At 31.2% G+C, this 25,940-nt stretch overlaps 1 protein-coding gene across 1 annotated transcript; it reads right to left on the bottom strand.

Moving 5' to 3' along the window:
• LOC137918936 (basic juvenile hormone-suppressible protein 2-like) lies at positions 1–3,751 on the bottom strand. The gene is made up of 5 exons (XM_068761873.1): positions 3,650–3,751; positions 2,642–2,775; positions 1,700–2,533; positions 1,456–1,628; positions 1–1,104 (listed from the first exon to the last, which is right to left on the bottom strand). The coding sequence occupies exons 1-5, from the start codon at positions 3,723–3,725 to the stop codon at positions 75–77; spliced, it is 2,247 nt and encodes a 748-aa protein (XP_068617974.1). The 5' UTR covers positions 3,726–3,751; the 3' UTR covers positions 1–74.
• Between the last annotated feature and the right edge of the window lie 22,189 nt (positions 3,752–25,940).

Raw genomic sequence — 25,940 nt, 5'->3', positions numbered from 1 at the left:
TTTTAAATATGTATTTTTTATTTTTAATGCTTCTTGCTACTATTATGCATCGCTAATCAAACCATAGTTATTTTCTACAAGTCAAATAGATTTACATCTTTATCGATTTTTGTATTGATGTCAACGTCCACCATGTAGTCGTCTTTTCCAAACATTGTTCGGTCGACCATGTTATAATTCTTCATAACCCAACGGTCCCATCGAGTTTTCATGTCACAAACTTGTTTTTTGTGGAATATAACGACATCTACGAATTTCATGTTAGGGGTAAAGAATTTAGAAACTTCGATTTGACGATCAAATGGAAAACCTAATGGCATCTTATCTAGAAGAATAGTGGATCGGAAATCTCTGACAAGATCCTTCCTGTTGGTATCAAAAATGTTCATATCGATATTATCAACCAATTTCAAAGGCGTTACAATAACGTACAGCCAGAAATTCATGCCGCCAACGCGACCTTTAGGAAGTAAAAGTCTTGTCGGGAAACCAGTGTGGTAGTTTCTTAAGTCCTTAATAAGAAGATCTCTCATGTCATTGATAGAATCTATCTTCTTCCACAGATCACGAGTCATAATACGATCGCGTACCAAGTTATGCATTTCAATGGAGTTTCTGATAATTGTATTCTTGCCGGTATTCAATTTGTAAAGGAAGGTGTCCAATTCGACGAAGTTCAGGCGGTTAACGTTGAGATCAATCAATCGACCAAAGTGATCTTCTTTAGGTCCTAGGAACAGTCTTACTACACAGTCAACAGCTTTGTCAGACATAACGTCCAGAGTGATTGTGAATGGTTGATGATTAAGACGACGCTTACGTACGTAGAATACCATGTCAGATTTAGTCTTTTTCAGCTCATCATCAGTCAAAGTAACAGCGTTCGTCATATCCATCAGGTAATCATCAAAGTACGTGACTAGTTTATCAAGTACGACGTTGTCAATTTTGACGCCGGGAAAATAGAGTTCTTCTTTAGTGTAGCACGGAAGACGTTTCTTGAAGAGGATGAGTAAGTCGCATAGGCGTTTCTGCAGTTCATAGAAGATAGGATCACGTAGTGCGGTTTGGTATGAGTCGAGTACACTTGGTGTGACGAAATATCTAGAAACAGTAAAAAAAAGGATGTATTTAAAAATGCAACGAAGAGGTATGTTAAGGTAGATTAAATAATGATTAACAGCGATATTTCTAAAATAAGGTCTGCTTTTAGATTTAATGTTCACAGCCAAACTATTGTTATATTATGTCATCTGGCTAAGCGACATAGTCATATTACAGTTACGTTGTAGTCAAACTAATATGGTATGCTATATTGATGGATGATATGTACAAAATCCAACTTGTATGAAGTACAAAATATTACATTGGGCCTATTACTTTAATATCCTTTCTATAAATATTGCAAAGGAGAGAGTGTCATCTTAAGTTATAATACTAAATAAAATTACTTACTTGTCAGGAGTGAACGTGTTTAATCCTATCACCGATTTCATAATAATCAATAAAAAGCGGTAAGCATCGATGCGGAATTTGTCAAAATCTGTATTGTCAATTTTCCCGTATACTATTTTACCCAACATTTCTACATCTTCTGCTTTAACTAAATCCAATCGCTTACCGTTTATCTGTGAAAATTATATATGATTAAACTCTTTGAATGTTAATATATATAAATTCGAATGATTATTATACTTACGTCGATGTAACCCTTGATGATAGCATCTTTAATAATCATTTCGTAATTTTCAACCAGGCGAACGGCATTTATATTTCTGTCCTGGACAAGAACGTAATTGTTAGGTCTAAGAGGGAATTGAACACCATTATGAAGTAACATCCATGGCCAGTATCCTTTCCTGACGGGTTTGTTCCACGACAGAGTTGTTACTTCTCCTAAACCATTCGATAGCCGCTCCAAGTAATATCTGGCAAGAATTTGCTGACAAATGTAGAAGTTCAGTTCCCACCTTCGTACTTTCAGTTTGTCGAAAATTTCGTCCCTCATCCAGAATGGATAATCAACGTGGAAGTAATAGTAGTAGGTGTTTAAATCGATGTCTTCTGTGAAATATCTAAGCCTGTCGTCTTCATTCAGGTAAACACGTTTGTCAAAAACGTTCTCATCAATAATGTATACGTCTTTGTCAGTCTTTTTAATGCCATAAAAGTCACATAGCTTGGTATCAAGCATACCCTTTTTCATTTTCAGTAAGTAAGCTTTTTGTATAACATCAGCGCGAACGAAGTAGTAAGGGTAAATTTCATAGGGAGGTGGTAAAATAATTCCTTTGCAGTCTTCGCGATGCCTCACAGCTACAGTAAGCGCATAAACGAACATGCCTTCGTTCAAATGGAGACGCATCCAGCAAGCGCATTTAATAAAGGTTTCGAAATCTTTGGCGTAGTAAAGTAAATGAAACATGGAAACTACTTCTTTCAGCTGGCGGTCAACGTGTATTGTGAAAATCTCTCCACGAGGAAGCATTCCTAGTTTGAAATAATTGACAAATGTTTTGACGACGTCAGTTTTCTGAAAAGTATAATACAGTTTAGTACTACAAAACTAAGTGAGATTCCAATATACTTATCCATTTAATTTAATTTTAATTTTATATACAAAATCCATTTAAATACGTACCGTAAAAAAATCGACGTTTTCCTCGATCTTAAAGTTATAGCCAATTTCTTCAATGTCCTTATACATTACTGGCTCAGTGATATGGTTCAACAATTTTAAGATAAACGTTTGCCTTTGTTTGATGTCCATGTTAACTAAAAGAAGAAACAAAAATTAAATTTTAATGTTTGATAGCGACCACTTGTTAACAACACAACGCCGTAATTGTACTTAATGAAACATTTAAATTAAACGTAAGTAAATAATATATATTTTTGTTCCACTTAACTACACATTTTTTAAAAATACATTAGCTTCAAGCTAAACGTGATCCTCAAGGCCAGCCGTAGAGTCTCCTCATAGATTCCCAATAGGACCAGGTTAAAGAAGACATATTTAAAACATAAAATTGTAAATAGATGGTTTTAAAGAAAAATATAATGATACGTGTAAAAGAAAATAGAAAAAAGGATATAAAATAAAATACATAAAATGTAAAATTTTAAAAAAATATAGCGTAGGATGGAAGAGGATGCAAATGGAAGGTATGTAAATAAAAGAAAAAAGAATGAAACGAAATGATAAGGAAAGAAGAAGATAGAATGGCATATATTGTGACGGACGAAAGAAGAAATATAAATAAAACTCCCAAAAAATGACAGGGTAATGTGAGATCCCTGAAAACGGGACCTATAAAAAAATTGAACCGGTCGGAAGATAATAGCGTCTTTCGACGTTGCGCTTGCGGGTCAATGATTTCCACTCCAGAATCTTTAGGCTAGCGGCTATCTGCTCTGTGTGCTATGTGGTTTACTCGCAGCCACACCAACTTGCCAATCTGTTGGCTTATGATGGTTATTTTCATTCATATATGGACCTCTTCATATCTTTTGATTTGATCTCGAATAGAAATGACAAGCATTGCCATGGCTTGCTAAGCTACAGAGAGTTTGCGAACGAGGTCAGATGTGAGAGATCAGATACTATCTTACATAAACCTAATTATAAAAATTATTCAGTAAATCTCACCAAACATGTCATCCACATCTGGTCGCGCCGCAGCCAGGGCTGCCAGCCCGAGAACTAACGCTGCGATAGACTTCATCCTGCAGTTGAGTCAGCGCCACATCAACTGTGATGCTTTGGGTGTTCATTGGTTATTTATACTAATTTTTTTCTTCATATCTTTTCACGTCATCACTTATTGTTATTATAATAATATTCGATTAAAAGTAATTCTAGGACGTTGACTCCGTTAGTAACAGTTTTGCACATATATGTTATTATATATTGTATATGTAAATAAAATTGACCTTATTAACATTTGTCTTCAAACCTATAATTAAAGAAGCAAGTACTTAGCAGCGAAGAATATTCTGCAAATTTGTTATAAAATCTTCTTTGTATTGTTTAGATGATATATTACACATAAAATAGGTTTTTATTAAATTATCACATTGCTTACATGTTTTCGGTATATTGACTTATAGTTACTGTCTTTTACTTGGATTCTTAAGGAACTCGGTCATCACTTATGAAGAATAATAATTAACGACCTGATCTTGTTGTGTAAATTGTTAAATATCGCTTTTATTTACTACGAAATATAATAACAAAAAATATTATTATTAATGCTATAGGAACATAGCATTAATAAAATTTCATAGGAAATAATTTAAGATATCGTAAACCCTTTTTTTAATTAATGAAATGCCTTAAATATTAAGTGGCAAACATTAATAATTTTAAGTCGAATTAATACGCGTAACTTACGCTTATTATTTTAATTATGATTGAAAAATTAAAAAAGGTATGTCAAAAAGCATCAGAGGTGAATTTTTTACCGAATAGCAATAATCTGTATGCCAAAGGTTTTAAAAATTATTTCGATTTTTAAAACCTTTTTGTCAAAAAATATTAAATAGTTTTGTTTTGAAATATTACAAGTACAAATTAACTATTTAACCAGTGATGAATCATAAACTAGATGAAGTTTTTGTGTTCATCTACAATAGTCATCCATTGTCCGTTTTTGTTACGGACCGAGGTTATTAATAATTCACAATCAAGATTACAAGTAAAATGTAAAATAATTAAATAAACTTTGAACATATAAATGTATTTTTATCTGCTTTCAAGATTTAAAGTTCTTCTTATTTATCGTCTACCTTCTAGTGACCTTCTTAGAAAGCCTTGATTGAGGATTGGTTATCACTCTTTTGGCCTCTTTCTCTCTACTTTTCCTACGACAATCAGTATATCCAGACTCTCTGGTTGTCTCCGAACTATGAGATCGAGAAGCGGAGTCTCCTAGAATCTGCTTGCAGGAGATAGTACAGGGCCGGGTCTTTATGCGCAGTTAATCGAGAACAGTCCTGTAGGTTCTCCTGGCTGTCTACGGTATACGTAGCTTCCTTCACCAGCCTTACATTTCAAAAACGTGAATTTTCTTTTGGTCTGCCGTAGTCTCATTTTTGTGCTATTGAAGACATCTCTTCGTCTATGAATTTCCTGGTGGAACTTTCCCTCCATATCCTTTTCAAACCACAATAATTTTGTTGTATAAAAATTGTATGTTAAATTACTAAACTAATTAGTAAACTATTAGGTATTTACATTATTTATAAAAAGCTTTGTAAGCGTGGTTTTCGAATTACTTTTACACTTTACTTATTCAGGTTACTGTTTTAAAAGGAAGGATACAGTACATTTTTAGTGTCCGTGAAGATAAGTGAAGGTATATTACTTTCCTCTTCTTTATTTCTTTCATCTTGAAAATAATGTATTATATTATTCAATAAAGTAAAATCGAGTAAAAATATTTATAATGAAATTATATTGGTGCGTAGAAAAATAAGCATGTAGAAATATTTAAAATTCTGTCGCATGTGTCTTTTCTTTAATAACATGCATGCCATGGCGTAACAAATCTTTAAAGCCTAGCTTAAGCTCGGTATGTCCTTTACGCATTAGAAACGACCACGTAGACAATAAAGAAATGTGTGGTTATATTTTTTATGTTAACGTCTAATTTTAACATTTAAAATTGTATTTTGTTTGTCTAACACTCATTTTAAAATTCTATTATTTATTTTTCCACTTAATTTAGATTTTTTGTAATGGTTCTTAGAGTAGTATACAGGGTCAATAGTTAGAGATGTAAAAGTTTCAAAGTTTTTTGATCAATATTCATATATTCATTAACTATAAATTAACCATTTTAAAACTTTTATACCTAAAACCTTTGTGTGGTCCTCTGTCCTCTATTTTTTCACAAGATCGAAGTTGGCTTTGTAAAGGGGTAATTCTCTGTAAACAAATGGTGATATATCCATAAGTGTGCATAGGTGATTTAAAACCTAATTATATGATTGTAATGCTTTTCAATACGAGTTTGTCAATACTCTACCAATTCTTATTAAAAAGAAACACTTTATGACATAAATAGGATTTGTGATTAAACTCTACGGCTAAATATTCTGTTTAGATTATTCTCCTTCACAAATTATGTATGATTACAAATTGTTGATAACATGGAAAAGCTTGATTTTCTCTTTCTTAATAAGAAAACGTAAATTATAACTATCTAAATAAACTATGCATACAGAAAGAAGTGATAAATATGTAAATAAAACAAACATCGTCGTTTCAACACACAGACGCCCAATACAAGGTATAGCCTTTCCTCAAAGATATTTATGAGGAGATGTACCATAATCGCTACGCTGGAAGGCAGGTTGGCGATCGCAGTGGTGTATTATGGGTTGCAGAGGACGCTGCTACCCATCCCCTGGAAACATTTTTGAGAGCAGTGGCAATGTTGTACAATTAATGCACAAACTGTGAATTATATATAAAACTGTGTCCAGGGAATTGAATCCACGATTGTTGGCCGCAAGTCTCAGAGTCCTACCGCTGATGTAGATCACAGCTCGAATAAACAGAAAAAATAATTAGCTATAAAAACGAAGCTTTTTAATGAAAAAATGTTCAAGTTTCAACTTAAGTCTTTGTGAAATTGTAGAACGCTTTTGTGGGATATACGTATATTTTTTTAAATCTCCATGTGCGGCTATTCTTTTTTAAAATGTGAATAAGACTTTTATGTGTTAAAGTGTTAAACTGTAGTGTAGCCCAGTAGACTGGCAAGCTGAAGTGGCGATGGGTAGATCACATAGCGTGCAGAACAAATATCTGCTGGAGTTCTGGACTGAAAAGCGACCGATAAGCGAAGAGCAGGACGTCAATCCACAAGGTAGACAGATGACTTTGTTAAGGTTGTCTGAAGACGCTAAGTGCAGGCCACCTTCAGTCGTTCCTATTGGGATGTCCAACAACGCTGCTGAAATAATGATGATGAAAGTATTGAAATTTGGACGCCATAGCTAGTGAAATTATAATCATAATAAGACGCCGTAATACCCACTGATCTAACCGATGTAGGTCTGGTCTTATTGAATATCAAAAGGCCTACGGCTGAAATCATCGTGATGTACACGTCTTAATGTAAAAGTAGATGAAAGACTGTGGTGGATGTTGTATGACACCAAGATATGGCACCGTGACAACCGTCACTATCAATGTCAATTATCTCATAGAGAAAACTTGTTGAATGAGAAAATTTGAAGTGAATAAATAGTATAGACATACAAGTGCGACATAAAACTAACATATAGCTTTATTACTAAACGATGGATTTTAAATCGGGTGATTACTTATAGGAGAAACAGTTTTAAAGGGGTCATTGTCATACAGGTAATTTGTCAGCAAAAAGTTTGTAATTTTTACCTAAACTAAACCTATTTGCAATCACTTTGTATAAAATGATCACTCTGAAACTCTATATAGAGCTGGCCGATGAATTTTGGCGGTATAGTCAGCTGGGACAGATAGTAAACGATAATTAATTTAAATGTGTAGTAATCTGAATTTTGAGAATGCTTTTTCTTATTTATCAATAATATGGAGTATTAAGTTATTTTTAAATTAATCTTTGATTACTGTAAAGTGTGTACGATATATTACAGTGTGTAATTGAGCTATGTTCGTCAGTTTAAAACTTTTACACCGATAACCAAGGTCCCTGTATATATAGGTTATTTATGGAGCACCAGACTCTTACAGAAAGATTAGGTAGATATTTTATTCCACACGTATCCTTTTAGTATAAATAAGCCAATTTATATGCTAATAAAATCAATAAAAGTTAATTACAGACATAAAGCGTTGAAAATGCTTAAACGAAAAATTCTCTGAAAGAAAAGCGCTCAAAAGGATGTGTTAGGAGCTCGTAAATAAGGCACGTGTTAGATTGTTCGTAACAGAGAGCAGCTATGAAATACAACCTGCATCGTGTTGATTTACAACTTATTCATGCTTGCAACAACTGTTGGAATGAGAAATGTTACCATTCATCAACTTCAAAATAAATTTAGTAGTATGCAGATTTAAATATTGTTTTGAAATTGCATAGACATAATTAAAGTAACTAAAAAATAAAAAATTGCAATTTTATACAGGAGATCACTTAAATGAACGTCAATCAAAGATTGATAGTAAAGATAGTGCCTAATCCTAGAAAATGAATATCACGTATCATTATTTATTTATTTTTTAGTTTATGTAGTAGTTATTTTGCGTACATGGTTTCGCAAAAAATACTGTTATCTTTACATTTAGATCTTTAGTGGATCAATTTTGTATGTCGTTTTAAAAAACTTACAGTAAAATGAAAATTAAAAAAAATGGTACAAAAGGAGGGATCAACAGTCATAATTTTATAACATCTCAGGGAGTATAAAATTCGATTTACTTGACGTTGAATCGTGGGAACGTCTACATGTTTTATAATTACGTGTTTACTATATATAAAAATACAATACACCAATTAAATATTGTACACACCACGTAGATGGCGTAATAATTAGGCTGGTACCGCACAGTTTTATCTAAAATTAAAAAAATAGCAACATTAGAGGGTGTGTAAGTGTAATTTATACCGAATACGTGCAAATTACAATTATTTTTTATGAGAATTGGATAAGAAACCTTTTTAATACTTTTTTTAACGAAAGTTACAGAAATATAGCGCAATTCAAAATATTGTTTTGCCATATTAAGTGAATACAGAACAATGTTGATTTTATAGTTTTAAAAATATATAAAAAATCATATTCGTTGAAACTAATCCCATCGTAACGTTAACCATACGAGGGCAAGGCTAGGTTACACCCACGGGGATACTATCATCTATTCAGTTACCGACAAACAAGCATATGCTTTTAACAGAGATGTTTGTGGTTCTATACAAAAATATTTTTAATATAGCTCGATATACCGATAGCGTCAATGTTTTTAATATAAACACCGATAGGTTAAGCAATTAACAGGTTATTTACTTTTTAAGATACTTTATCAGTAATGCTGCAATATTCAGATTAAATGAATGCAATTCACGAACATTCTTTTTATTGTTTTTAGATAAATATGAAATGTGAATAACAACATGTCGTTGTATAAATGTATGTAAATACGCATCGTACCGTACACAACTTATGCACTTGTGTGTGTAATTTTATAAAACTCATTCTTGGTATGATAACTTTTAAATGCAAAAAAAAATACCAAGTCATATACCTACAAGAGTAATACTTTGAAATTATATCTATTTTAATGAATCCCTCAACCCTCAAACCTTGGGGATGAAATTTCGTAAAACTGTGTTTTCGCCCAAAAAAAGGACATTCTTAGCTGAAATGGGATATTCCTACCGAATTTCATATGTCTAACCCTTTCCAGAGCCGTTCCGAATATTGTATTCAGTTACTACATAGGTAGAAGTCTTTTATACAGGGTGGTCAAATACAGGTGTTAAAGCTTGAAATGGTTAAAAGTATAGCTCATTTATCAGCAAAAAGCTGTCCATTCATGAAATATTTATATTAATTTTTTTAAAGGAATGCTACTGGCCAATAACCGCCGGCAGTAAATAGTCTGCAAGGAGAGATTGTAAATAAAAAATAATTTATATATGCTTACTGCGTACTTGTGAAAATAATTAATAACAATAATCCTAATTTTGAAAACGATTTTTCTTAATATATTGTAATCATTTTGTTTTTTATTTCTGAAACTAATTAGGTTTTCGGATAAGATGTACCATTTATCGGTATAAATGAGCTATACACTTTTATGCCTATTAGCTTTTATACCTAAAACCTATAATCATGTAGAGATTATGCGTATCAAAAATATCTTTTAACGATGACTACACTTTCCACTTTGTGATCTTTGTAATGTTCAGCATTTGTAAACTGTGGTGATAATGATTTCTGATATAACAATTATATAATAATTACATGATTAATAATTAAGCTACCTTTGCTTATTTTCTTTAGTTTTTCTACAATGAGTTTTTCCACAATAACATCCGTTAATTTACAAGCTATCAGGGTTGCTAACGCGCTCTGATCTCAGAAGAACCCACAAAGTTCTCTGACGATCATATCAGTGTCATAAGAGTTATTATGTGTCAAAACAAGTACTCTTCTCAATTAAGAAACTGACGAGATAGTAATCTGATAATAAGAAATACTGCCGGCCCACAATGTGGTTCTACACAAAGTTTACGATAAAACCTACGTAACATAGGTGCGCTTAATATTTTGAGAATTTAAGTACATAACATAACCTCGTTATTACACTTCATCCCATGCTGTAACACAATATTGTTTACACAATAATTTAGCTGTAAGTGCCATGATCGAATCTTCTAAAAGACTCCAGAGAGACTTGCCTCCAAATATTTAATCGTCATATGCCCAGAGAAAGAGTTGCCTATTTTGTGAGTAGTTTTATACTTTCGTTATAACTGGTTCTTATCCTTGTAATGTTTTATCTAATATCCGCATTAAATTTATATGACATTCTTCTAGTTATTTAGAATGAAGTAAAATACATTACGTATGTATTGTAGTCAACTGTGACCGCTGTTAGAGTGGAAGCTGTAATTCATTATTAAATTAAGATAATATTTTTATAATAATTATAGTATATCGTGCCGAATAGTAAAATGAAAATTCGAATATTAAAACCAATTAAATAGTTTACGAATTTTACCAAGGTGGCATTTTAAAAAGCATAACGTAATAAAAATTGTACGTGACATATTTATTTATTAATAAAATTAGCGTAACGATATCAAGTGACGGTTCAGCGTAATTGGCTTTAATAATTTTCCACAGGAGAAATCTGGTTCGTTCGTGAAAAATGTTCCGTGCCGGCTAAATCACGTACATAAAAATTAAGTGGTGTATAAAATTTTACTCATTAGTAAAACCACAAGCTCAAAGATAAATATTTTCACAATTTTAAATTGATTTTATTATTAATAGTTTAAATTAATAAGTATAACAAGATTTTTTAACACCCGTAAAATCCCTGCATTTCGCTTTCACTCTTCTAATAATTTTTGGTTTTAATCCTTGTTTTAGCTGTGCCCACTGTTGGACATAGGTCTCTTCATAGATTTTCAATTCAAACGGTTAGGAATAGGATCGAGAAGCTGTCTGTCCAATCCAGTGATTTCAGACGACCTTATCAAGGTCACCTGTACACCTTGTAGATAAATATCTGACGCTTCTCTGGCTGACCTATGGTCTCCACTCTAGAATATTATAATCCTATTGGCCATCTGTTTACCCTGCTTTGTTGCTCACTGTCTCTGCAACTTGCCGATCTGCCAGACTATTTCGGAGGTTTACTGTAGTTTAATATATCACCTGACTTCTGATTTGATATTGTAAAAAAATCCCATAAATTATAGCTCTCTCTCTCCATGGCTTGTTGAGTGACTGTAAGCTTACCCGTAAGGCCCAAAGTGAGTGACCACGTTTCAGAGGCGTAACATGTATTAACATTGATCATATACCTTCTTCTTAAGGCACTGAGAGATATATTTTGTTGTTCCTCAAAATCCCTGCATCTGCGATTTATCTTAACCATACCTTTGATTATTGTCCAAACTTAGTCCGGTTACGAAAACCGATCTATTCAGAGTCCAACTCTCTCATGCAGAAGTGATAACGCGAGCCCATGGGGCTCTTGCTCTGCATGAATCGTTTTTAAAGCAGCACAAGGGATTTAAAATCCTGTGAAATATGTTGGTGAAATACCTCGAGCTTAGTTACTAAATAAAAGGTTAAGGCTAGATGCCTTTTTGGCCATTTACAAAGTGAAACTGTAAATGACGTTACAAACACTAATCTTAAATGTATAGAGATATATAGACCTTAATTATAAATTGTCGAAGAATTAACACTTCGGTTACGTCTTATTCATTTTGGTTTGGGGGTTTATAAAGAAATTTAAATTACCAATGAAATGATTCAACATTAAAGCCAAAACTAATTAGCAACAATTTTTCTTTAGTTTTGTACTGTCGGTAGAAATCGGACAGCACTATACCTAAATACATATTCTTGTATATTTTTTTAACACTTTTTACACTCAATACAATTGTCTTATAGGTATTCTTTACCAGTCAACCAAGAATGCTGCGAAGATAACTAGTAGGCAGGTGCATATGTAATAGAAAAATACTAACTAATATAGAAAACTTTAAATACTTTACACTACGTATACATTATAGATGTCATATCTACTACTTAGATATTGGCAACACATAAATATCTCAATAAAAAGATATAATATATACATTGCATATATACAAATTACACACATGCTTACTCTATATAATATGCAATAAGATTTTCCGTGATTCTTCTGCCGATAGGTCCCGAACCTTCTTAAAAATATGTAAAGTGTAATAGATGAACATTTTTTTTATTTTTCAACAACATAAATGGGAAACCTTCATCGAACGTATGTGTGAAACACTCACCATAGCATACAGACGTTTAAAACTATAGGAACAGTTTGCTACAAGCAAAGATCTTTTTTAATATTAATGCTAATGATCTTTATTAATATAAATCTTTTTAAACCATACCGTAGTATGACAGATAAGACACCTACGTAATTACTTATTACATTTTACTGCACTGCACTAGGATTACACTTCATATATTATATATCGTGCTTTTACTACTTATTCATATAAAAAATAAATTAAAAATCATACGTACTTTCAAATCTGTTTGGATTTATGTGCAGTAATTTTTGAATTAAGCAGAGTAAACATAGTATCTTAAATTAAATAGCTAAGAACTTATGAAAGCGGCTTTAGTGAGCTAGTAATATATAAATTAACAAAAAGGACAAATGTTAATTAATACGTTTGTTAATTATTTAACAAAGATTTTGTTTCTCGTTCTTCTCATAAGCAGGAATAGTTATGTCAAATTGTCTATGTCCGGGACTTTTTTTTTAATTAATATAATAGCTGCTATCCATAATAAGCTAGTATTCAACTTTAGGTAAATATTCATCCGGTCTGGTGATAATCTTGTTTATTTAATGTTAAATAACATTTCATTACAATTTTAAAAAAGAAATAAAAATCCGTGCAATATTTCCCTTTTTAAATTACAATGTATTGTTAGGGGTAGACGTAGCTTTTCTAGATAATCCAATGTCGCAGGTTCTACACGGTTTATGTTTTACTTTTAGAGTACAAACTATTTTTAAAAATTCAGATGTGTGATAAGTTCAAATTCGAAACGAAATATTTATAATTAATATTTGTATAAAAATAATATAATATTATGTAAAAAATTTCAGCTATTTATTATGTGATTTATGAATTTTAGATATCTAAAAGAGGGAGATTCGATTATCTCTGTATTGAACTGTGTGATGGTTATCTATCATAAACCATTTATTCATAAGCCTCCTCTAAACATTTTCAATAGGAGCGGTAGAAAATGGTCTATATTCTGCCTCTTCTGAAGACCTACCAGACTGTTTACTTTATGAATGGACGTTCGTGGTCTCCATTCACTTAAAATCCCTGCGGCCTTCCGTTCTGCGTAATATGTGACCTGTCCACTACTATCTTGCCAATCTGCTGTGTTGCATAGGGAACTTTCGACGATTTTTCATAGCGAGTGGAAATATTGGATTAGGCACGGACTCTACGAGACTAAAGAGGTCAAGGTTAGCAATCCTCTAACGCCCTCTGTAGTCCGCCACACATACGGTGGAGCTTTAAAGGCAAACGGCATTAATAAATGTTAAAACAACAGCTGTAACGTGAAAGTTTATTATCATGTAAGCTTCTTGCTATTACTATCAATTTAAAAAGTACGTGCTTTATTTTTATTGACTCAGAATTATTTTGTTATTAATTTTTAACTTGTTATTCCTGACTTATATACGTAAATATATCTTATGATGTGTTCAGATAATTCATACAAAGATTTCATGTGGCGAATTATTTTTTTTTTCTTTAAATAATATGTTAGATATACGAACCGAAAATATTTAAATTTTCTGTTTACTCTCGTTGACGCCTGCGAATACTATTCACACGCATTCTGTTTGGTAATAGAAGTTATGAATCAATAATAAATAGCACATCGAAATTCATGGCACAATTGGTCCCATAATTCAAGTTGCAAATAAATATTTATGAGGGTACCGTCATCGTACGCTTCATACGTTTATTATTTTCGTGGTTTATACTAGCAAATAATGTAAATAATTTATATACAGATCGATCGAAAATATGTTATGATTTTATAATATTGTTACATTCAAGCAGACAGTGTTTAAGATTTTACGCAGGGTTATCAGAATTAACGACTGTAATAATTTTATAAAAGGGAGTTTTATTTTTCTTAAATGGCAACACTACTCGACCCCGTCACTTTTTTGTGACAAATTGCGATAACAGGATTGAGAGTGGTGGGGTTGAAACAGCGTTTTGATTACTGAGTCGGGAGCTCGGTCACTCGTTCGATAACCATCGAAGAGATAAGTTGACTAGTGGTAACTATGGTAATTAAAAGTAAAAATAATGAAAAGATGAAAAAAATATGAGCATTAAAAGTGGTATAAAAGCATTTATTGTGCTGTGAATTCCAGTTTTTTTGATACTTTAGAAGTGAGATCTATAAATTCAGAAGTATGTATGTCCGCAAAATTTTAAATATTAAAAAAGGAGGAAACTCGAGTTGAAATTACATTAAAATACAAAGTAACTAGAGTAGTGGGTTCTATCATCACTACGCGTGCACATTTTGCAAATTTTATAAAATCGCCACTGTGAACTGTGAAGGGAAATTATCCGAAGCTCTTTAGTTACATCAGAAACATTAATGATATTTACACACTACTTTTGTATTGTTTAACTGGGTCAAGGATTATAATATTTGACAACTTTATAAAGGTAAAACCAATATACGAAAAGAAAATATTAATAGGAGTTCGTTTTAATTGTCTATGTGGACACATTTGAAGGCATATTTATTAACAACAGTTGTTAGGTCTGGAAATTAGCTGTAGTAAATAAGGCAAGCTATTTTTTTACTATTATAGTTTCAAAGAATTCATTTGTTATTACAATAAATAAGTTTAATGTTATTAGACATTTTCGGTTACGATGTAAACAAAAGTACTCCGCCCTTTTTTTACATGACTGTTTCATTCAACAACAAGTTTGTCACCGTCAAACAAACGTCAGATGATATATTCGCTTCCATATTTCCATGACATTCGTTCGTATACACTTTGATTTATATCAACTTGCGTCGATATTCTGAATTCACAACCTTTGAAGTGGAGGATTTTTGTTGAATAAACTCTAATTTTAAGTTATTGATACTGTAGCGAACATCCTTCATATTTATGGCCACTACGATCACAATACTTTTGCGTCAAACCATTCTTGCACGTTCGGACGACACCAGATATATGATCGTTCTTTTTGCGTTAATGTTGTGTAAATAATAAAAAAAACTTATACATATGTGAATACATGTACTGCGATCAATCGTAGCCAAACTCTTCCTCTCCAAACTACTTGGTAGTTAAATCACTTCCACCCGTTAAACGCGTATATCAGAGGATCAGATACGTGCTCAGGTGCTAACATACCTCCGCCCGTTTATTGCGTTCAAAACTATATATTTTTAAGATGAGTTAAAGTCTAATATATTATTTTAAGCTGTTTTAAAACCAAAAATATTATAAAATAAATAATCTGAATATTTGTCTATGCTTCAATTAGTCAAAAGTTACTTCATATTTGAACTGTTTAACATAAATAATACTTAATATTTATTAGACAGTACAGTAGTAATAAATATGCCGTTATCCTGTCATTATTTATGGATAATAAAGACGGTTTTTTTAGATATTCTTTAAGTTATGATACCGAAACATTTATAATCTATCGCATGAAATTTCATCGGATGATGGTAATATGTTATATTGTATATTACCATGTAATTTATTACACATTTTGATTTATTACTCATGACTTATTTAGAAGAGGGTACTATTGGGAATGTACGAATAAAGAAGAATTAAAGTTATAGCTTACATAGAAGAAAACTTTAGTTCCTTACTTTTAATAAGGATTAATTATGTCATCTAAAGCGGACAAAGGCGTAAGGCTATGTAGGTCAATCGAGGGCGCAGAGGGAAAGAGAGAATAAAAACGTTTTCATGAGACGCACGTGTCCTCATACATTTGTTACATGTACTCAGTATTTATTAAAATTTTACAGAACATTTGCAGTATTTATTAAATTTAACAGTATTTATTAAAATTTTACAGAACCACTCCTTTTTATTTAGATAAAATTATGTTTACAGTAGCATATAAAATTCATAGGATTCAACTTAAACAGTTAACGTGATTTTCACAAATATAGTAAAAATATGATTTGCATCTTCATAGTAAATACAAATCCTGCCGTACTAGGAACAATATTATATATAATATTTTGTTCAGAAATTTCTCTTTGAACCCTACACATTTTTCTGTTCCTGAGTGTTAATATTTAATCGGCTTATAAACCGTTGTTCTCGAGAAAAAGGTATATAGTGTTATATTCCCTACCTTTGTTTACGTTGGTTATGTTATAAAAAATAAGATTTTGTTTAAGCACTGAATACTTGTTATTGTAGTGTAAGGGAATAAGGAAACAATCTATCTTTTGTACGATACCTTGACTTCATCAGGGTTTAGCCAGCTAACCAGGCCAGGAAGCTTTTAGTAGCTGGGAGTTCTACGAAGTTAGATGTAATAAAGACTTCAAGACTTAGTGGACGCCCCCATTAATTATTATAAAAAAATCTATAATGATCATAAACAACGAAAATAGATCGTTTACATCTATTTATAGGTACTAATATGTAATGGTTTAAATCATAACAACTTAAGTATGCTATACAACCAAACCCAAAGTGCGTGATACTATCATTTATAAATATTTTTTTTAAAGTAAGTTATTAATATTTTTACAGTCTATAAATAACGTGTTTTTGTATATTTCTATTATAATAAAGGAATTATAGATAAATCTACCAATGATTCTCCATTAATCCACATACGATTGACGCTAAAGATACCTCCGGGACCCTAGTACCTCACATCGAATGATGCTAACGAGCGTTGCGATGGAAAACCGATAAGCATATTACTTATACGAAATGGAATTGCTTAATCCACAGATATTCGCTGATGACGAACATTGTTGTCTGTTATATCATTCATTTTGTGTTAACTCAGTTTTATGAGCTCCATTTTGTTATTTTTCAATTTAAAATTTAATTCCTGTTTATGGCGTAACGTAAATATTTATTGCATGAAAATTAAGTTTTACATTATATAATCAAAGATACAACATCGTACCCGAATTTATATACGTCCCCATGACCACATTTTGAAACCGTTTGTTTATATCAAATTAAACATCGTGTTGTACACACATATTTTATAACCGCCTGTTTAAAATTAAAAAATAACCGCCTGATTGTTAAAAGTTTGTTGTTCTGGGGAGAAGAGTATATGTTAGTCTTGTTAGGTAGGTTTTCTTCTTTCTGCTTTCAGCTTGTAGATGGCTATATAAGCTTAAAAACTCGCCTCGATGACCGGTCCTGCTCTGCCTGCATCCAGCGGCTTCGCGCAACCTTAAATATGTCTTCAATCTACCTAGTGCGACGCTTACCAACCTCGCTTCTAAAGGCTCCTGGTAACCACTAGAGAACCTTTTGGCTACAACTGCCATCGATTGCACAAGTGAAATGCACCGCCTATTGCCATTTTAAATAAGATGTTTTTCAAACTACGTTAGGAATTTTGATTTCCAAAGGATAGTGGCTTTATATGATGACAAACCAGGGGCACAAACGTACGGTTGTCACGCGCTGTAAGTTGAACATAAAAGGAATCTCTGAACCCATATTATACTATAAGATATGATATGTAATTGTAAAATAATGGAAATTATGTTAGTTATGTCGGAAAAACATTTAAAAAAAGCGCTACTCGAACTATATACATTATAACTGTCATTATTCAGCCATATTATTATATATTACTCAATGCGATAAAGGACTTGCTTGAATGCGATAAATAATAAAAGTTAAGTAATGAGCTGGAGGTCTGGACGAGGAAGTAATAATAAAGTTAGCGACTAAAGTTTATGGCGTGAGATAAACATTCGTTGCTTGGTGTGCAACTGTAGCTTGTGCACTATCAATTTTAATGTTTAGTTTTTGCTCAAACACCCTATTAGCTGTCACTACTAAAAATATATTCTCATTTTTGATGCAAGTCTCTTTGACATTCTTTTTCCTTGATAGAAAGGTCAGTTTACTTTATTAGTGGCAGAGAGTCAAAGGCTGCCTAAATCTCTTATTTTGTCACTAAAGGAGACCCTCAGACTTGGGTTGGTACGGCGAGCAAGGGCCCTTGAAAGCCGAACCTTACACCGTGCGGTTACTAAAGTCAGACTTAATATTTGAGATGAATGAACGTACACATGAGAACAATAGCTTGATAATTACACAATATATGGTTCCCCCAAATTGGAACGCGAGAATTCTTACGCCTATATTATTTGTTGATAGATAAAGTCGTATGACCTAAATTTAATAGAATGCCTTAGATATTATCAGACAATAGACGATACTATTGGTAGACGAATAATTAATTTACTAACAGACGATATAACGACTGTAACAATGAAATAAATTTAAACTTCTCTGTGAATTAATTGTAACAACATTGTATTAAGTGCGCGGCTACTGTATTGTTTGTAGAAATTTTAGATTGGTTGATTTTATAGAATGAGAAACAACGGTTAAATTAAGAAAATTATATATACGTTTGTAAATGAACCATGACTTCTACTAATTATATATTACATTGATTAAAACGCAAATTAAAATTGTTTCGTATACATAGACATTGTATAAACAACATCAAAATAAATAGAATATTAATAAATTATTACATACAGTGCGCAGTAAACCTTCTATCTTTCATCGGTCCGGAAAATAAACTCGCTAAAGCATTTCGTTTATTTTATTTACCCTTACGCTTTTATGGAGACAAGACGTTACTTACGGTTCTGATGTGTGTACAAATATATCTAGTTTATTAAGCGACAGTTTCTTATATTCAAATAAAGCATATAAGAAAAAGAAATTAAACAAATGTTTAATTTCTTAAATAGGAATAGATTAAATTAAATAGGAATAGATTAAATAATCTATTCCATAAATACAAACGTGGCGAGAGATTGGTGACTCAATTTTTATAAGCATAGAGTACAGTATTATATTAGTTTTTTCTTTTACGTTAATAATGAATCTAAAATGACAGGTACATGTATTATAATAAGTTCGTGGGTGAAATAAAACTTTTTTTCCTTTATACTTGATTAAAATTTTAGTTAATGTTAAGCAAATTGTTAGGTAAAACTGTATTTGTTTAGATACTTCACAACTACGCAATTTTTTTTACAAACGATATTTACACTTTGTTTTTAGTAATAATAAATAAAAGTTTTTTGTAAATATCGAAAACAGAAGTATTTGTTATAAAGTATGATCAGTTATAACTATAAAAACTTTAAAGGGTTGAATGCATAACTTATTTGCAGTCATCTAATAGTAAAGTACATCATATCTAAAAATCAATGATTTCAGAAATAATTAATGACGCCATGATAATGTAGTGAGAAAGAGTTTTTATAATTCGAATTTTAATATATTAATATAAAATTTATTATTGTTTGCTATCTGGCCCAAGTTATTGGCATGTCGCAATACAATAAAAAATAATGTAACATATTTCAGAGTAATCACTTTATACAAAGTAATTGGAAATTCCTGCAGAAGCTTGATAGCTCTTTTCTGACAAATGAGTTATTTATTCACCCTATAAAGCTTTCACACCAATAAAGGATGATCCTACACATAAGACTGAATTATAAGATTTTCACCGATTTGTAAATAGGTAGGCAGTCGTGTAATGGTATCGAATCCGGTATCGGATGTAATTCCAAAATGTCAGCGGCAAGAACGAGCTTTCGAAATGTCACCGGCCATGTTGCGATCTGCGGGGAGTACAACGTGCAACTTTGTATTTTGTAATAATTTTTTTTTCTTATTTCGTGTAAAATTTTTTAACATACAATATTCTGAAAATAATCTATGATATAGTGATATTATTTGCTTAGTTAAAAAGTTATTGTACATGTTTTAAATATACAAGATGAACGGTTACAGGTGTAAAAGCTTTAAAAGGATGGTTGTGTAGCTCATTTGTCAGGAAAAAAGCTTTCACATCTATTTATAATCACCATGTTTTTTTTTATCGTAACGCCCTTTTTGGATACCTCTCGTTGCACCTCGTGAAAACTATTTTTTCATTTTAATTTCAATTTTTTCTTTCATCCTACACAATCTCTATCTTTCTTCACATTCAAATAGTCTCCTGTGTATCATATTCCTTCCCTCATCTTCTTTCCCAGACCACAGTTTACTGCGTTTTTGATAAAGTTTTTCGTTTGTTACATTATCACAGTTTTAACTGAAACTTTTAGATTTAAATAAATTTCCTGAAACTCATAAATTTTATAAGCACTTAACATTTTTGACTATTATTTTTTAATAACCATCATTACTTTTATACATAATATTTCATTTATAAGTGATATAATATTTAAAATAAAAAAATCAGGGAAAAAATAAAAGTTTTTATATAACAATTTTGTAGTATTTATTGATAGATTAACTTTTTCTTAATAATAATTTACCTAAATTTGCTATAAAAAAATTATTAACATATAAGGAAATCAATGGTCTTAATGACTCGCCATTATTACGACGCTATTATTTCCTACTAAATAATACGAAATAATGGCATCATTAAAGAATCAAATAACATCTTAAATACTAAAATATCATAATTTCATATTAATTTTATGCGGTCAAGAAGTTTATTAAGCGATTTAATAATGGTTACTTACGTCTGCAAACTTAAGACTACGACGACGGCAATACTTCAACTGACAGCTGAATAAACATCGTTGCGAAATAATTATAAGGCTAAATTATTTGATAAATAAAAATTTTACTAAAAAATTAAATATTTAAATACAATTGTCGTTATGTATTGCAATCTTATTGTGTACAATATAAAAGACTGTTGATCGTCTCGCGCGAATGTAAAGAATAGCAACTAAGAATATACTCGTAGATTCATATCGAACTTATAACGAATTAATACTTTATAAAAGAAGTTCACCTTACTTTTTGACCAAATAATTATGCGTGTGTCAATCAGTGCTTTTCACATTTATCCGAAAACGATAATTTTTTCTCCATTGTTACCTTTTTAGTTTCCAATGCCAAAAGACTATTTGTTTTTTATCATACAAAAACATCGTTTCATATTTTTACGCGCTTATTTCTTTTATATTCATCCATTGAATATTTTGAACTTTTCACAATCGATAGGAATAAAACAAAGCTATTTTTAGCTAAAAGCTTGGATAGAACAGTGAAGTACTTTTAATTGAGCCTCTCTGGTTCTATTGTCTTTCCCAAATTTCCATTTTCGCGTAGCTTTGATTGCGCATTGCGCTTAATTGGTGTCTAGATCTACGTATTTTTTTTTACTTTCGATTCTTTTACAATATCATACTTAATATAAATAAGTTGTTTCGAAGTTTTAGTGATGACACCAAAATATAAACCTAACAGTACTCAGTATGGACAGTCAGTTTTATTTTGTATAAACATTGTGCGACAATCAAAAGATAATAATTTACAAACACAATGAACGGATAAACTAAAATGGGACTGCGGCAACCACATAGCTAATGGAATCTCTTGAAATAGACATTCCCGTGTATCAACCGCACAAAGGCGTATGAAGTGTCACGTGGTTTTGGAAAGCAGGGAACGTTACCTTCAATAATTACACTTTACTATTCATCTCGCTTTGCTTTATGTATTGTACTTGGATAGGGAGATTGGTTATAGGTGTAAAAGTTTTAAAGGGGATAATGTGAGGGTCGTTTGCTCTCAATGTACGGTACACTTTATTTAAAAATTAATGATTCTTAGAAATAATAAATAAAGTATCAATTATTAAGAAATAAATAGCGTTTTAAAAAAGATATGGTACGTATATCAGGGAGATAATTTTAAACAGAGTAATTGGAAACGGGTGTAAAAGCTTCAAAACTTTTGCTGAAAAATGAGCTGTATCTCATTGTTTCATATGGTATTGCAAAGTCAAGTATAGAACTACTTGATTTTTTTAACATAAGTATTTTATTACATATATTATACTAATGGCATCGAATTATGGGTTTCGCAAGCAACTTAAATTTGAAGAACATACAGATGCACTTACTATGATTTTGCAATGAGGAATTTAGCTTAAGGCAATAATTAAAAAAAAAAATAACATTTTTACCTGCACATGTATACCATATAAACGGATAATGCAGCAATGAAATTTCAGCAATGAAACCAGCTAGCCACACAATGCATTGGACCTATACTAAAAATAAGCAAATGAACTAGAACAAGAAGGTTTTAAAATGTGGCTTAAAAGTGCTGATGTTTGACTGTCGATTGCAGATAGAAAAGAAAAAAAATTATATTGAACATTATTTTCTTTGCTAAATTTGGCGAAATGTTTTCAGTACAAAGTAACTTTGTAATGTGATAGTCGTTTGTAAGTATTATGACTGTTCTAAAAACGTGACTACAAATATTTCTACTCAAAAGGAATAAGAAGTTCAGCTGTTACGGTATATTTTGCAAATAATTGGAATGAAACTTTGTAAGTCTACAGTCCATGGTAATATTGTCGATGGGTGTTTCTGTGCTTTCACTATGTAATAATTTTTTATTAGAGAACGTTTATATGCTTGCTCTTGGTTCTATACTTAGTTTTCTATACGTCATATGTAAATCCAGTCGTCTGCCAGATACTTAGCTCCCCCGCCCTTACGAGGGCTGGTACCCTCGCCAAGAATAGCGGAGCTGCCTGGGACGGAGTACCTGTTTTTTTAACTTTTTAAGGTGTTTGTTCTCGCCAGACTTGGCATGCGGTGTAGTGAGAACAGTTCTTCTTTGTTTCAAATATATTCGGGAGATATAACAGTTCTCGTCCTTAAATATTTTTTCCTTATCCAGTTCTAACGGCAACCATAGCTGGCGAGGGTCTTGTCTATTCCATGGGCCAGTGTTAAGGCCTTAGTCCAAAAGTGAACTGCATACGGACAAAACGATGGACTTTTCCGTTGATAATAAAAAAATATTGTGAATTTTCCACGCGTTTGTGTTTAGCTTATTTTGGAATTTGGCAATTTAAGCAATAAATATCAAACCTTTTTTTGTTGTTGATTTGACTTGAACTGCTGTCCAAGTGGCATTTGTGGATTCTACAGGTGCGATTATCAATAAAAATTTAAATTAAATTTGAAATACATTAAATCACTCTCCGTTAAAATCCTACTTGTAAATAATTGTAAATTAAAAATAATTTACATGTAATGTTGCAGTAATTTTTCTCCGAGATCGAAGGATTAGTAATGAGGAGATGTATGAAACAAATGAAAGTTACCGAAATAGCTTACCGAATTGGGAAGTTATAATGACAGTAGGCGGGCCGCTTTTATTAAAAATCTATAGAGGGCCATGGACTTCTGTAAATTACTCTTCAGTTACAACAAATTAAGACTTTTCTAAAAAAAATCAACATTTCTCACTGGTTTAACTTGCGATGTAATAAATTAAAACGGATGAATCAACATTACGATTCGTTAAACACAAACAGAAAAATACACAACAAAATTGGTTTTTGGTTTTACGCAAATAATTTCACGCTTATGCCTCTCAAATGAAAAAACAATTAATTATGAAGTTACACATTCTGTAAAGTAAATGTAATACAGAAAATGTATTTATTTACAAAAATTTAGTTAGCTACTTTATTAATCGTAGGTAAAACGATTTTGATTTGAAAAGGATAGCACAAGATGTGATTTGTTTTAAAAGTTATAAACAATAATATTCATTATTTATTAACAAGTATTATTTTTTTAGAATTATCTATCTTCTCAGTAATAAGATAAGGCAGTAAACTACTTATTTTCTTTATTTCTTTTGAAGTCTTCAATTATTTTGATTGCTATTTGTTAAACGTCATCATTACATATCTATAATGATCAAACTAAAAAGTAAACAAGCCTAAATAATTGTTTTTATAATATTTAATTTCTATGGAAGACAATATTGTTGAGAGCTTGGAAATTTTAATAATGCGGTTTTAAGTTTTTGGTTAAAGGTCTTTTCTGAGCAATCCCGTCAATGTAGCACAAACGTAATGTATACATTTATACAATAGGATCCTAGGTAATGTCTAGGAAGCTGTCAGTTCTAGATTTAAAAAAAGAATGCTTAATATGAATAAATAAATTTTTAAAAGATTTTTGACTTTAGAAATGATGTATTCGCCTTTACTTTATTTCAATATTCATTCAATATGTTATTGTATACTGTTCAAGTAATTTAAGTTTAGCTCATTTTTATACTTTTCTTGCCTCTAAGACATTATATTTGCATATCATTCTGACATTCATTTAAAAATGTATTACATATATGAAATAAAGAATTTTTGAATTCGACCTTGATTGCTGTGTGGCCCAGAATTATTTATTTCAAAAGCCTGTCAGCATAGAATAGTTATGAACAAAGTTTTGATTCCCGGTTGTTAGTTATAATAATAAAGATTTATTACAAGTAATTTGAAAATATAATATTAAATCCATTATACTGTAGACTTCACAGATATTTGCCGTGTAATATTGTGCTCTGTGAACCAAATACGTGCGGTGTTTATAAATGTCATTATATCAGTGGTTCCGTTTTATCCCTCACAGGCTAAAAGCCAATTTACTTCAAAAATATTATCACTAACTTCGTAACATAGTGTAAAAACGTTTTACGTCAAATGTGTTTTGCGATGAGGATTACTACTATTTATAAAAACTTCGTTACATAGTTCGTCACATTCAATGATAATATTTTTGTATAAAATATGTATAACAATAAAGATAAATATCTATTTATATCATTTAAATAATTATTATTTTAACTTTATATCTTAATTTCTCTTAAAGTAAAAAGGTAATCAAGTCTTTAAATAAACAGATATGTCACCATGTCTGATATTTAGAATTAATGCCGTAACTGAGCCATAAAGTAATATTCAATAAGATCATTAAACCTACTATCGTTGAAGACAAGATTGAAGAAACGAAATTACGGTAATAAATGTCCAATAACATCGTTAACTTTGATAAAGTTAGAAAGATTGCAGTAAATAACAGTTTAAATTAGAAATAGTGAGAAAGCAATTCGCGGTTAACTCATCGGAATTTAATTAGTCTACGAATGAAGATGGGCGTTTATGTTTTCTCAACAGTCTTAACTAAATAACAAACTTTGTAAAAGCCTTTCGTAGAACTTATTTCAACGAATATTGATTAGGTGTTTTAATAAGTTTGCGCTCACGAGCTTTTAATACATCCACAGAGTGTTGAGTACAACCACATTTGTGAACTAACAAAACATAGTAACAAGTGAAGACATTAGTAAAAAGAAAACGGTCGAAACGATGTTTGATTTGTGTATAAATTTTCTTTAAAACACAATGAAGTTTAAAATTAAATAAAATAAATAGTTAAAAACTACTCTCCCATACGAGAACAGAACACATTAAAACACCTATCTCTAGCTGTCAAACTTTAAAACAAGTCAAACCCCAAAATAACTTATTTGGACATAATTAAACAAAACAATTTTCTTCGTCATATTT

Source organism: Battus philenor, unplaced genomic scaffold (genome assembly GCF_028537555.1).
Source record: "Battus philenor isolate CCGP_79_NKW_IND1 unplaced genomic scaffold, ilBatPhil1.0.hap1 SCAF_15, whole genome shotgun sequence".
Lineage (NCBI taxonomy): Eukaryota > Metazoa > Arthropoda > Insecta > Lepidoptera > Papilionidae > Battus > Battus philenor.
The sequence above is the reverse complement of the archived record's forward strand: the minus strand, read 5'-3'. Positions and strand labels throughout refer to the sequence as shown.

Coding starts and splice junctions, on each gene's coding strand:
- LOC137918936 (XM_068761873.1), bottom strand. CDS start 3,725: ATGAAGTCTATCGCAGCGTTAGTTCTCGGGCTGGCAGCCCTGGCTGCG. Junction 2,534..2,641: donor AAAACGTCGATTTTTTTACG/GTACGTATTTAA, acceptor TATACTTTTCAG/AAAACTGACGTCGTCAAAAC. Junction 1,105..1,455: donor AACACGTTCACTCCTGACAA/GTAAGTAATTTT, acceptor TACTGTTTCTAG/ATATTTCGTCACACCAAGTG.